The 13,433-nt window shown below is 45.0% G+C and overlaps 1 protein-coding gene and 1 long non-coding RNA gene across 6 annotated transcripts in view; one reads left to right on the top strand and one right to left on the bottom strand.

Moving 5' to 3' along the window:
• Positions 1-13,433, top strand: part of LOC140403128 (uncharacterized) — a 437,756-nt gene that overhangs the window by 121,458 nt on the left and 302,865 nt on the right. The window lies entirely within an intron of this gene.
• The window catches only part of LOC140403125 (interleukin-12 receptor subunit beta-2-like), a 182,832-nt gene that overhangs the window by 105,075 nt on the left and 64,324 nt on the right, over positions 1-13,433 (bottom strand). For all 5 annotated transcript variants that reach the window (XM_072490770.1, XM_072490771.1, XM_072490772.1 and 2 more), the window contains one exon: positions 6,859-7,051. In XM_072490770.1, the coding sequence (XP_072346871.1) occupies positions 6,859-7,051 (193 nt within the window). The remainder of the gene's footprint in view (positions 1-6,858; positions 7,052-13,433) is intronic.

Below are 13,433 nucleotides of genomic sequence, written 5' to 3'. Positions count from 1 at the left end.
ACCCCAAACTGCCCATGTACTTATATAAACAACACTGACCCCAAACTGCCCATGTACCTATATAAACAACACTGTCCCAAACTGCCCATGTACTTATATAAGCAACACTGTCCCCAGACTGCCCATGTACCTATATAAACAACACTGTCCCCAAACTGCCCATGTACTTATATAAACAACACTGTCCCCAAACTGCCCATGTACCTATATAAACAACACTGACCCCAAACTGCCCATGTACCTATATAAACAACACTGTCCCCAAACTGCCCATGTACCTATATAAACAACACTGACCCCAAACTGCCCATGTACTTATATAAACAACACTGACCCCAAACTGCCCATGTACCTATATAAACAACACTGTCCCCAAACTGCCCATGTACCTATATAAACAACACTGTCCCCAAACTGCCCATGTACCTATATAAACAACACTGACCCCAAACTGACCATGTACCTATATAAACAACACTGTCCCCAAACTGCCCATGTACCTATATAAACAACACTGTCCCAAACTGCCCATGTACCTATATAAACAACACTGTCCCCAAACTGCCCATGTTCTTATATAAACAACACTGTCCCCAAACTGCCCATGTACCTATATAAACAACACCGACCCCAAACTGCCCATGTACCGATATAAACAACACTGTCCCCAAACTGCCCATATACCTATATAAACAACACTGTCCCCAAACTGCCCATGTTCTTATATAAACAACACTGTCCCCAAACTGCCCATGTACTTCTTTAAACAACACTGTCCCCAAACTGCCCATGTACCTATATAAACAACACTGTCCCCAAACTGCCCATGTACCGATATAAACAACACTGTCCCCAAACTGCCCATGTTCTTATATAAACAACACTGTCCCCAAACTGCCCAAGTACTTATATAAACAACACTGTCCCCAAACTGCCCATGTACTTATATAAACAACACAGTCCCCAAACTGCCCATGTACCGAAAAACAACACTGTCCCCAAACTGCCCATGTACTTATATAAACAACACTGACCCCAAACTGCTCATGTACTTATATAAACAGCACTGTCCCCAAACTGCCCATGTACTTATATAAACAACACAGTCCCCAAACTGCCCATGTACCTATATAAACAAAACTGTCCTCAAACTGCCCATGTACTTATATAAACAACACTGTCCCCAAACTGCCCATGTACCTATATAAACAACACTGTCCCCAAACTGCCCATGTACCTATATAAACAACACTGTCCCCAAACTGCCCATGTACTTATATAAACAACACTGTCCCCAAACTGCCCATGTACTTCTTTAAACAACACTGTCCCCAAACTGCCCATGTTCTTATATAAACAACACTGTCCCCAAACTGCCCATGTACCTATATAAACAACACTGTCCCCAAACTGCCCATGTACCTATATAAACAACACTGACCCCAAACTGCCCATGTACCTATATAAACAACACTGTCCCCAAACTGCCCATGTACCTATATAAACAACACTGTCCCCAAACTGCCCATGTACCTATATAAACAACACTGTCCCCAAACTGCCCATGTACCTATATAAACAACACTGTCCCCAAACTGCCCATGTACCTATATAAACAACACTGTCCCCAAACTGCCCATGTACCTATATAAACAACACTGTCCCCAAACTGCCCATGTACCTATATAAACAACACTGTCCCCAAACTGCCCATGTACCTATATAAACAACACTGTCCCCAAACTGCCCATGTACCTGTATAAACAACGCTGTCCCCAAACTGCCCATGTACTTATATAAACAACACTGTCCCCAATCTGCCCATGTACCGATATAAACAACACTGTCCCCAAACTGCCCATGTACTTATATAAACAACACTGTCCCCAAACTGCCTCTGTACCTATATAAACAACACTGACCCCAAACTGCCCATGTACCGAAATAAACAACACTGTCCCCAAACTGCCCATGTACCTATATAAACAACACTGTCCACAAACTGCCCATGTACCTATATAAACAACACTGTCCCCAAACTGCCCATGTACCTATATAAACAACACTGTCCCCAAACTGCCCATGTACCTATATAAACAACACTGTCCCCAAACTGCCCATGTACCTATATAAACAACACTGTCCCCAAACTGCCCATGTACCTATATAAACAACACTGTCCCCAAACTGCCCATGTACTTATATAAACAACACTGTCCCCAAACTGCCCATGTACTTATATAAACAACACTGTCCCCAAACTGCCCATGTACCTATATAAACAACACTGTTCCCAAACTGCCCATGTACCTATATAAACAACACTGTCCCAAACTGCCCATGTACCTATATAAACAACACTGTCCCCAAACTGCCCATGTACTTATATAAACAACACTGCCCATGTACCTATATAAACAACACTGACCCCAAACTGCCCATGTACCGATATAAACAACACTGTCCCCAAACTGCCCATGTACCTATATAAACAACACTGTCCCCAAACTGTCCATGTTCTTATATAAACAACACTGTCCCCAAACTGCCCATGTACCTATATAAACAACACTGTCCCCAAACTGCCCATGTGCCTATATAAACAACACTGTCCCAAACTGCCCATGTACCTATATAAACAACACTGTCCCCAAACTGCCCATGTACCTATATAAACAACACTGTCCCCAAACTGCCCATGTACCTATATAAACAACACTGTCCCCAAACTGCCCATGTACCTATATAAACAACACTGTCCCCAAACTGCCCATGTGCCTATATAAACAACACTGTCCCAAACTGCCCATGTTCTTATATAAACAACACTGTCTCAAACGGCCCATGTACCTATATAAACAACACTGTACCAAAACTGCCCATGTACCTATATAAACAACACTGTCCCCAAACTGCCCATGTACCTATATAAACAACACTGTCCCCAAACTGCCCATGTACCTATATAAACAACACTGTCCCCAAACTGCCCATGTACTTATATAAACAACACTGTCCCCAAACTGCCCATGTACCTATATAAACAACACTGACCCCGAACTGCCCATGTACCTATATAAACAACACTGTACCCAAACTGCCCATGTACCTATATAAACAACACTGTACCCAAACTGCCCATGTACTTATATAAACAACACTGTCCCCTAACTGCCCATGTACTTATATAAACAACACTGTCCCCAAACTGCCCATGTACCTATATAAACAACACTGACCCCAAACTGCCCATGTACTTCTATAAACAACACTGTCCCCAAACTGCCCATGTACCTATATAAACAACACTGTCCCCAAATTGCCCATGTACCTATATAAACAACACTGTCCCCAAACTGCCCATGTACTTATATAAACAATACTGTCCCCAAACTGCCCATGTACCTATATAAACAACACTGTCCCCAAACTGCCCATGTACTTATATAAACAACACTGTCCCCAAACTGCCCATGTACCTATATAAACAACACTGTCCCCAAACTGCCCATGTACCTATATAAACAACACTGTCCCCAAACTGCCCATGTACTTATATAAACAACACTGACCCCAAACTGCCCATGTACTTATATAAACAACACTGACCCCAAACTGCCCATGTACCTATATAAACAACACTGTCCCCAAACTGCCCATGTACCTATATAAACAACACTGTCCCCAAACTGCCCATGTACTTTTATAAACAACACTGACCCCAAACTGCCCATGTACTTATATAAACAACACTGACCCCAAACTGCCCATGTACCTATATAAACAACACTGTCCCCAAACTGCCCATGTACCTATATAAACAACACTGTCCCCAAACTGCCCATGTACTTATATAAACAACACTGTCCCCAAACTGCTCATGTACCTATATAAACAACACTGTCCCCAAACTGCCCATGTACGTATATAAACAACACTGTCCCCAAACTGCCCATGTACTTATATGAACAACACTGTCCCCAAACGGCCCATGTACCTATATAAACAACACTGTCCCCAAACTGCCCATGTACCTATATAAACAACACTGTCCCCAAACTGCCCATGTACTTATATAAACAACACTGTCCCAAACTGCCCATGTACTTATATAAACAACACTGTCCCCAAACTGCCCATGTACCTATATAAACAACACTGTCCCCAAACTGCCCATGTACTTATATAAACAACACTGTCCCAAACTGCCCATGTACTTATATAAACAACACTGTCCCCAAACTGCCCATGTACTTATATAAACAACACTGACCCCAAACTGCCCATGTACCTATATAAACAACACTGTCCCAAACTGCCCATGTACCTATATAAACAACACTGTCCCCAAACTGCCCATGTACCTATATAAACAACACTGTCCCCAAACTGCCCATGTACTTATATAAACAACACTGTCCCAAACTGCCCATGTACCTATATAAACAACACTGTCCCCAAACTGCCCATGTACCTATATAAACAACACTGTCCCCAAACTGCCCATGTACTTATATAAACAACACTGTCCCCAAACTGCCCATGTACTTATATAAACAACACTGACCCCAAACTGCCCATGTACCTATATAAACAACACTGTCCCAAACTGCCCATGTACCTATATAAACAACACTGTCCCCAAACTGCCCATGTACCTATATAAACAACACTGTCCCCAAACTGCCCATGTACTTATATAAACAACACTGTCCCCAAACTGCCCATGTACTTATATAAACAACACTGACCCCAAACTGCCCATGTACCTATATAAACAACACTGTCCCAAACTGCCCATGTACCTATATAAACAACACTGTCCCCAAACTGCCCATGTACCTATATAAACAACACTGACCCCAATCTGCCCATGTACCTATATAAACAACACTGTCCCCAAACTGCCCATGTACTTATATAAACAACACTGTACCAAACTGCCCATGTACTTATATAAACAACACTGTCCCCAAACTGCCCATGTTCTTATATAAACAACACTGTCCCCAAACTGCCCATGTACTTATATAAACAACACTGTCCCAAACTGCCCATGTACCTATATAAACAACACTGTCCCCAAACTGCCCATGTACCTATATAAACAACACTGTCCCCAAACTGCCCAAGTACTTATATAAACAACACAGTCCCCAAACTGCCCATGTACCGAAAAACAACACTGTCCCCAAACTGCCCATGTACCTATATAAACAACACTGTCCCCAAACTGCCCATGTACTTATATAAACAACACTGACCCCAAACTGCCCATGTACTTATATAAACAACACAGTCCCCAAACTGCCCATGTACCTATATAAACAACACTGTCCCCAAACTGCCCATGTACTTATATAAACAACACTGTACCCAAACTGCCCATGTACCTATATAAACATCACTGTCCCCAAACTGCCCATGTACCTATATAAACAACACTGTCCCCAAACTGCCCATGTACCGAAAAACAACACTGTCCCCAAACTGCCCATGTACCTATATAAACAACACTGTCCCCAAACTGCCCATGTACTTATATAAACAACACTGACCCCAAACTGCCCATGTACTTATATAAACAACACAGTCCCCAAACTGCCCATGTACCTATATAAACAACACTGTCCCCAAACTGCCCATGTACTTATATAAACAACACTGTACCCAAACTGCCCATGTACCTATATAAACATCACTGTCCCCAAACTGCCCATGTACCTATATAAACAACACTGTCCCCAAACTGCCCATGTACCTATATAAACAACACTGACCCCAAACTGCCCATGTACCTATATAAACAACACTGTCCCCAAACTGCCCATGTACCTATATAAACAACACTGTCCCCAAACTGCCCATGTACTTATATAAACAACACAGTCCCCAAACTGCCCATGTACCTATATAAACAAAACTGTCCTCAAACTGCCCATGTACTTATATAAACAACACTGTCCCCAAACTGCCCATGTACCTATATAAACAACACTGTCCCCAAACTGCCCCTGTACCTGTATAATCAAGCGGAAAAGTGATGTGTTTTGGGGAGTGTGCAGAGAGCAATAGAGATGCTTGGCATATGCAGCCATTTCATTTCAGACTCCCCTTCACTGGCACACTAGATCCATGTTCGTGCTCCCAAGTACAGTTATGTGAACTCGGAAAACTCCAGTGGGGCCTGAACCTCCGCACAGTGGGAATTAGAGTCGGATTGTCGCTCTGCATCCATGAGGCCTGCAGTCGAAGGCTGCAGGAGGAGAGGTAAGGACGCCATGCAGCCTGTATGGCGCTGGTCCAAGAAAGCAGCTCGGTTTGAAGATGCTGCCACTTTCAGAAGATGGTGTGTGAATTAAGTGGGTAGCATTCAGTTGGGGAGTCTGGGTTGTGTCGGTTGTTTGGGGGGGAGGTGGGGGGGGGGTGTGGTAAGTGTCAGGTGGGGTCAGTACGCAGGAGTTAGAAGTGGTTTTAATTATGCCAACCTTTGTTGGGTCACTATTCTGCTAAGTTTGCGGTTTAGATCAAACTATCGGTTCTGATAATTGCCCAGTGGAAGTTTGAACTTCCTGTTCAATTGCCAGGTAATGCTTACCTGCATCCTGCCTCCCTCCTCCTGAAGTTCATGACGCCCCAGAACTCAGATGTTACGGGGCCATTCGCACACCAGTGCAGTTGCCTACACACAGGTGTACAAATGTGCGATCTGTACACCAGTACAGTTCCCTGTTCACTAATACATGTGCGTGATCTATACACACATCACTGTCCCATACACATATGCACAGGGTGTCAGGGTGTGAACTGTACTTGTGCACAGTTCTCTGTATGTCTGTGTGGTGTGTGTGTATTTACCTGGTATTAGGTTTAGCTTGGCTGGTTGAGTTGCTCCAATAGAGTTGTATGCAGTGACATTCACCAATCGGGTGCTCCCTGGCAGGCTGATGTTACAGCAGATGTCGGTGCTTGTGTTCTTTATCACTTCCCCATCCAAATAGTTCACCGAGTATCTCTGAATTATTCCTCTCGCTTGATGTTGTTCAAGAGGCTAAAAGACACAGGGCCAAACATGATGGGTAAGAGACTGACGATGGACTAATGCTGACAGCTCACACACAGAAAAAAGTGAGAGGTTTGAATTGGAGAGTGGTAGAAGGAAGGAATATTCAGCTCCTGAATCCCAGTTGGACTTTGGGAAGTTGCATGCTTGGAGATAGCTTCAGCAGTGAGGGAGGTAGACGTGATCAGACTGAGGACCAGGGCAGTAGGCTTGTGAAGCACGGAAACTGAAGAATTGTCACAAAATTTAAAACTGCCACAGCCGTGGGCAGACACAGCAACTAAAGTCACCACTGAACCATTAAAGATAGTGATGCTGGTAACAGGAAGAAGTAAGGCGATTGGAGTGGGACCTTCAGAAAATCAGAATGATGATTGGCAGAGGGAACTGGTAGAGGGAGCAGAGTATTAACATCACCCTTCACAGCCCCAGATTCATGGAAAAGAAATGAAGTAGAAACATCACAGTTTGTTTGGGAAAGACGTTTATCGTGAACACACCTTGTTTAGAGGCAGAGATTTTCAAGATCTTCAAATCAAAGATTTATTAAAGAGCAGGGTTCAAGTGCAATGTGACCCAGGCACCGATATTATATTGGACATATGTGTCCAAGCTACCCACACTGACTTGGAGAGATGGCCAGTTCAGAGTAACTGTGGCCACTGGTTTACTATTTTAATGGCACAGTCAATGCAGACAGTTTTTTAGCTCATCACTTTCTTTTGATATTAGCCCCTGTCCTGATCTATTTGGCGAGTCCCAATCAGTGTGTAATGAGCATCGATGTTCAAATCCTGCTCCAGCATAATTCAGCTGTGATCAATGGCCCGTTACTATGCTGGAAGTTCTTTGTAAACTTGCTGTAGCTGCCAGGAAGTATTTCAGTGGAGATGTTGACATGCTCTCGGCAGCTTTCAGTCTCTGCACTATCCACAGTTCAGCCTTTCTACTCTGAGAAGCAATTTTAAAGATCTCCGGATTTGTTATGTTGTAGGTGTAACATAAGCGGCTTCCTTGTGGTGCACTTGACAAAGGAAGGTTCAGACGTGGAGATAACTTCAACACGTTTATTAAACTATTTACACTTCTATTACTCGGGTTCGACACTACTGCTAATCCTACTATAGCTACCCAGACTGACTAACCAGTTGCTGCAATCCACGTGGTGGGTGTAATATTGAATCAACCCTGTGTCTCTACTCACTGACTGTCTCTACTGGAAAGAGGTAGATCATGTGTGTGGTGTCCTTTATATATGGGTAGGTGTAATGCCCTCTTGTGGTCCTGTCACCTCTGTGTGTATCGTGAATGTCCATTGGTCATGTCCTATCGAAATGATCTATTGGTTGAGTGTGTGTGTGTGTGTGTGATGTTTCTGGTGCTCCCTCTAGTGTCTAGCTAGCCTACATGCATTTACATTGATGCACATCACCACATCCCCCTTTTTTATATGTTACATATTTTCTGCACACTTTGGGGAAATTGAACAAAAAACAGGTAGATTGGTTAAGGTAGTGCAGATGGCACTTGCGATTGCGCTTGCGGTAGTCCTCCTTCGGTCTTGATTCCATTAGTGGGCAATCCGTAGTGCTAGCCTGTTTGAGAATATGCTGCATAGACTGCTGGCTGCTGCATGCCTGAATACTGGGTTTGTCCAGCATGAGCTGTCATTGGGAACAGTGATTAAACAATAAGTCCAAATCATTCGTGTGAGTCCAAAAACCATCAATCATCATGGTCAAATGTCTCTCTTGGTTATGAACGCCACCAATGTCCCTGTGATACAGGAACCAAGAAGTGGTCAAATCACTTCGCTGTCTGATTTGGAGTCCCTTTCTTTTTTCGATGTTTGTGATGGTGCTGTCGAATGGCATCTTATAGCTGATAAGGTGTTGACGTTGAAGAGGTACCATCAACAGTATCATTCGAGGTCATGGATGTGTCATATGTTGAAGTTGGATAAGACTGTACATACTGGTTCTGGCCACGTGCTGTGCAGGAAGGGTGATCCTGCTGAGAACCGTTGAAGCTTGTCGAATTGGAAACAGAATTGCTGCTCGCAAAAAATACCTGGTGATGGTGTGAAACTAGAACCTTGCATCTGATAGGAGTATGCCGTCTGGCCAGGCTGGGGTGCAGCAAATCCTGGGCTGTAACTAAGGCATCCAGTCTGAAGTGCAGATTGCGCTTGCGGTAGTCCTCCTTCGGTCTTGATTCCATTAGTGGGCAATCCGTAGTGCTGGCCTGTTTGAGAATATGCTGCATAGACTGCTGGCTGCTGCAGGCCTGAATACTGGGTTTGTCCAGCATGAGCTGTCATTGGCTGCACTGATGGTGTGGAAATAATGTGTGGATATAGCTGTGGTGAATATGGGTGTATTCCACTTAGACTGTAGCCTCTGCTTGTTATTATTGACCCAGTGTAATTGTTAAGTGATCCATCTCCTGTTGTTGTGGCATCTGCTGTCACCCTGCACGTGCCATCACTGAGGTTGCGGCACTCCCTGTTTCGAGTAAAGTCCGGCTTACGTGAATCAGAGTCGGCATTTGGTTGCTCCCCATCTGGAGTCTGGTCTGTTTTAACTGAGTCAGTGTTGGTTTGTTGATGCTCCCCATCCGGAGCCTTAGCAGGTTCACTGGAGTCAGCTGAGATTTCTTGAAGCTGCACGTCTGGAGTCGGAACATGCAGGAATGCATTGACTTGTGGAGAGGTTCGAGCGAATGAGGGTGGAAGTATCGTGGTGTCACCGGAGTCACCAGTGGTCTCACAGTGATCGTCGAGTGCCTCTGTACACACTAGCTGAGGTCTGTCACTTTGAACATCTTGCATGGGAAGTGGGATGCTGTCGTCACTCGTCTCACATACCGTGGGTAGAGCCTCAGTAGCTTCTTGTTGTTCACTTGGGTTTGGTAAATTGTCAGAGTCTTCATCTGGTGGCGCAAACAATATGGGTGGACTGTCATTGTCTTGCTGTTTTCCTTCATTTGTGCTTGGACTGTCATAGAACATAGAACATTACAGCGCAGTACAGGCCCTTGGGCCCTCGATGTTGCGCCGACCTGTGAAACCACTCTAAAGCCCATCTACACTATTCCCTTATCGTCCATATTTCTATCCAATGACCATTTGAATGCCCTTAGTGTTGGCGAGTCCACTACTGTTGCAGGCAGGGTATTCCACGCCCTTACTACTCTCTGAGTAAAGAACCTACCTCTGACATCTGTCTTATATCTATCTCCCCTCAATTTATAGCTATGTCCCCTCGTGCTAGACATCACCATCTGAGGAAAAAGGCTCTCACTGTCCACCCTATCCAATCCTCTGATCATCTTGTATGCCTCAATTAAGTCACCACTTAACCTTCTTCTCTCTAACGAAAACAGCCTCAAGTCCCTCAGCCTTTCCTCATAAGATCTTCCCTCCATACCAGGCAACATTCTGGTAAATCTCTGCACCCTTTCCAATGCTTCCACATCCTTCCTATAATGCGGCGACCAGAATTGCACGCAATACTCCAAATGCGGCCGCACCAGAGTTTTGTACAGCTGCAACATGACCTCATGGCTCCGAAACTCAATCCCTCTACCAATAAAAGCTAACTCACCGTACGCCTTCTTAACAACCCTCTCAACATGGGTGGCAACTTTCAGGGATCTATGTACATGGACACCGAGATCTCTCTGCTCATCCACACTGCCAAGAATCTTACCATTAGCCCAGTACTCAGTCTTCCTGTTATTCCTTCCAAAATGAATCACCTCACACTTTTCTGCATTAAACTCCATTTGCCACCTCAGCCCAGCGCTGCAGCTTATCTATGTCCCTCTGTAACTTGTAACATCCTTCCGCACTGTCCACAACTCCGCCGACTTTAGTGTCATCTGCAAATTTACTCACCCATCCTTCTACGCCCTCCTCCAGGTTATTTATAAAAATGACAAACAGCAGTGGCCCCAAAACAGATCCTTGTGGTACACCACTAGTAACTGGACTCTAGTCTGAACATTTCCCATCAACCACCACCCTTTGTCTTCTTCCAGCTAGCCAATTTCTGATCCAAACTGCTAAATCATCCTGAATCCCATGCCTCCGTATTTTCTGCAGTAGCCTACCGTGGGGAACCTTATCAAACGCTTTACTGAAATCCATATACACCACATCAACTGCTTTACCCTCATCCACCTGTTTGGTCACCTTCTCAAAGAACTCAATAAGGTTTGTGAGGCACGACCTACCCTTCACAAAACCGTGTTGACTTTCTTTATTTAAATTATTCCTTTCCAGATGATTATACATCCTATCTCTTATAAACCTTTCCAAGATTTTGCCCACAACAGAAGTAAGGCTCACTGGTTTATAGTTACCGGAGTTGTCTCTACTCCCCTTCTTGAACGAGGGGACAACATTTGCTATCCTCCAGTCTTCTGGCACTATTCCTGTAGACAAAGATGACTTATAGATCAAAGCCAAAGGCTCAGCAATCTCCTCCCTAGCTTCCCAGAGAATCCTAGGATAAATCCCATCTGGCCCAGGGGACATATCTATTTTCACACTTTCCAGGATTGTTAACACTTCCTCCTTATGAACCTCAAGCCCTTCTAGTCTAGTAGCCTGAATCTCAGTATTCTCCTCGACAACATTGTCTTTTTCCTGTGTGAATACTGATGAAAAATATTTGTTTAGCATCTCTCCTATCTCCTCGGACTCCAAGCACAACTTCCCACTACTGTCCTTGACTGGCCCTACTCTTACCCTAGTCATTCGTTTATTCCTGACATATCTATAGAAAGCTTTAGGGTTATCCTTGATCCTACCTGCCAAAGACTTCTCATGTCCCCTCCTGGCTCTTCTGAGCTCTCTCTTTAGGTCCTTCCTAGCTAACTTGTAACTCTCGAGCGCCCTAACTGAACCTTCATGTCTCATCTTTACATAAGCCTCCTTCTTCCTCTTGACAAGTGTTTTGACTGCTTTAGTAAACCACGGTTCCCTTGCTCGACCACTTCCTCCCTGCCTGACAGGTACATACCTATCAAAGACACGCAGTAGCTGTTCCTTGAACAAGCTCCACATTTCCATTGTCGCTTTGTTCTTCACTGTAGCATGATAGACCGTCATGGTTGTCCTGCTGTGCACTGGAGGGTGGTAGACTGTCATAGCCTTCTTGCTGTTTACTTGAGCATGGCAGATTTGCATCGTCTGCTGCTAGTTGGTCAGATGAGGTTGCTAGACCGCATGGTCTTGTTCCTGCAAGGACTGCGTGTCGGAGTCTTGCGTTGCTTCTATTGTGGAGGCTGTCCACTAGCTCGTTACGGAGGTTTGAGACACTGGAGTCACGTCTTGTGTGTGCAAGGACTGCGCTCTGGAGTCTTGCGTTTCTTCTATCATGGTGTCTGTCCACGAGCTCGCTGTGGAGGCTGGTGACACTGGAGTCACTTCTTGTTCATGCACGGACTGCGCTCTGGAGTCTTGTGTTTCTGCAATTGTGGAGTCTGTCCACGAGCTCGCTGTGGAGGCTGGTGACACTGGAGTCACTTCTTGTTCGTGCAAGGACTGCGGTGTGGAGTCTTGCGTATCTTCTTTCGTAGAGTCGGGAACCCTGAGCGGTGCGTGGACCACGCTCTGTGTGGCAGCAGGCCACTCTCTGTGGGCTTGTACCGCTCTCTGTCACTTGGTGTCAGGCCGCAGCATAATCGGGATGTCGTATCTGCTGGGCTGAAGATCCTCAAATCCGAAGAACGAATCCGCGTCTGTGCCGGATTCAGTACGGGGGTCGCCAATGTGCAACACGTCTAGTTGCGGTTCGGATTTGGAACTGGGGTAGCCTCCCAAGGTGAAAGGTTCGTCTGAGTCGTTGGACCATATCATCACTGTTTACGTCGGAGCTGGCATTGGGATCGCGAAGTCCAGAGAAAATGTAAAGGTCAGTTTCGAAGTATTCAAGGTTGGAATCATCAGTTTGGGCGTAGGTAACTGCTTGTTGCAGGGTTCTTCGGAGGTTAATTTCATTTCCTGGTTCAATTTGAGGCATTGTGCTGTCATTCCAGGTGAAAGAAGGTTGTTTTACGGCTTTAAAAGATTTTTTCTTTGATTTGGGACGTTTCCCCTTTAAATGGGCGTGGTCTGGGGCCTCTGACATCATGACGCATGTGACATCATACGTAGGAAGCGTCGCGGTTCCTGTACCGATGGCCGTTTTCGTGATTGCGTGGCGTCTCGCACATGCGCAAACGGACCTTCCCGTTCTGTGCGTTTCTCGCGCAACTGCGGAAGTGCAGTCCCTTTAGAAAGATGGCCGCCGATCAAAATCGTTCTCTGCTAAGGGGTCTCGGCCTCGAGGGGAGAACTGGCGCTTATCTTACATTTTCTTGC

This window comes from Scyliorhinus torazame, chromosome 27 (genome assembly GCF_047496885.1).
Source record: "Scyliorhinus torazame isolate Kashiwa2021f chromosome 27, sScyTor2.1, whole genome shotgun sequence".
In the NCBI taxonomy this organism is placed as follows: domain Eukaryota; kingdom Metazoa; phylum Chordata; class Chondrichthyes; order Carcharhiniformes; family Scyliorhinidae; genus Scyliorhinus; species Scyliorhinus torazame.
This window is presented reverse-complemented; position numbering and strand designations above follow the sequence as displayed.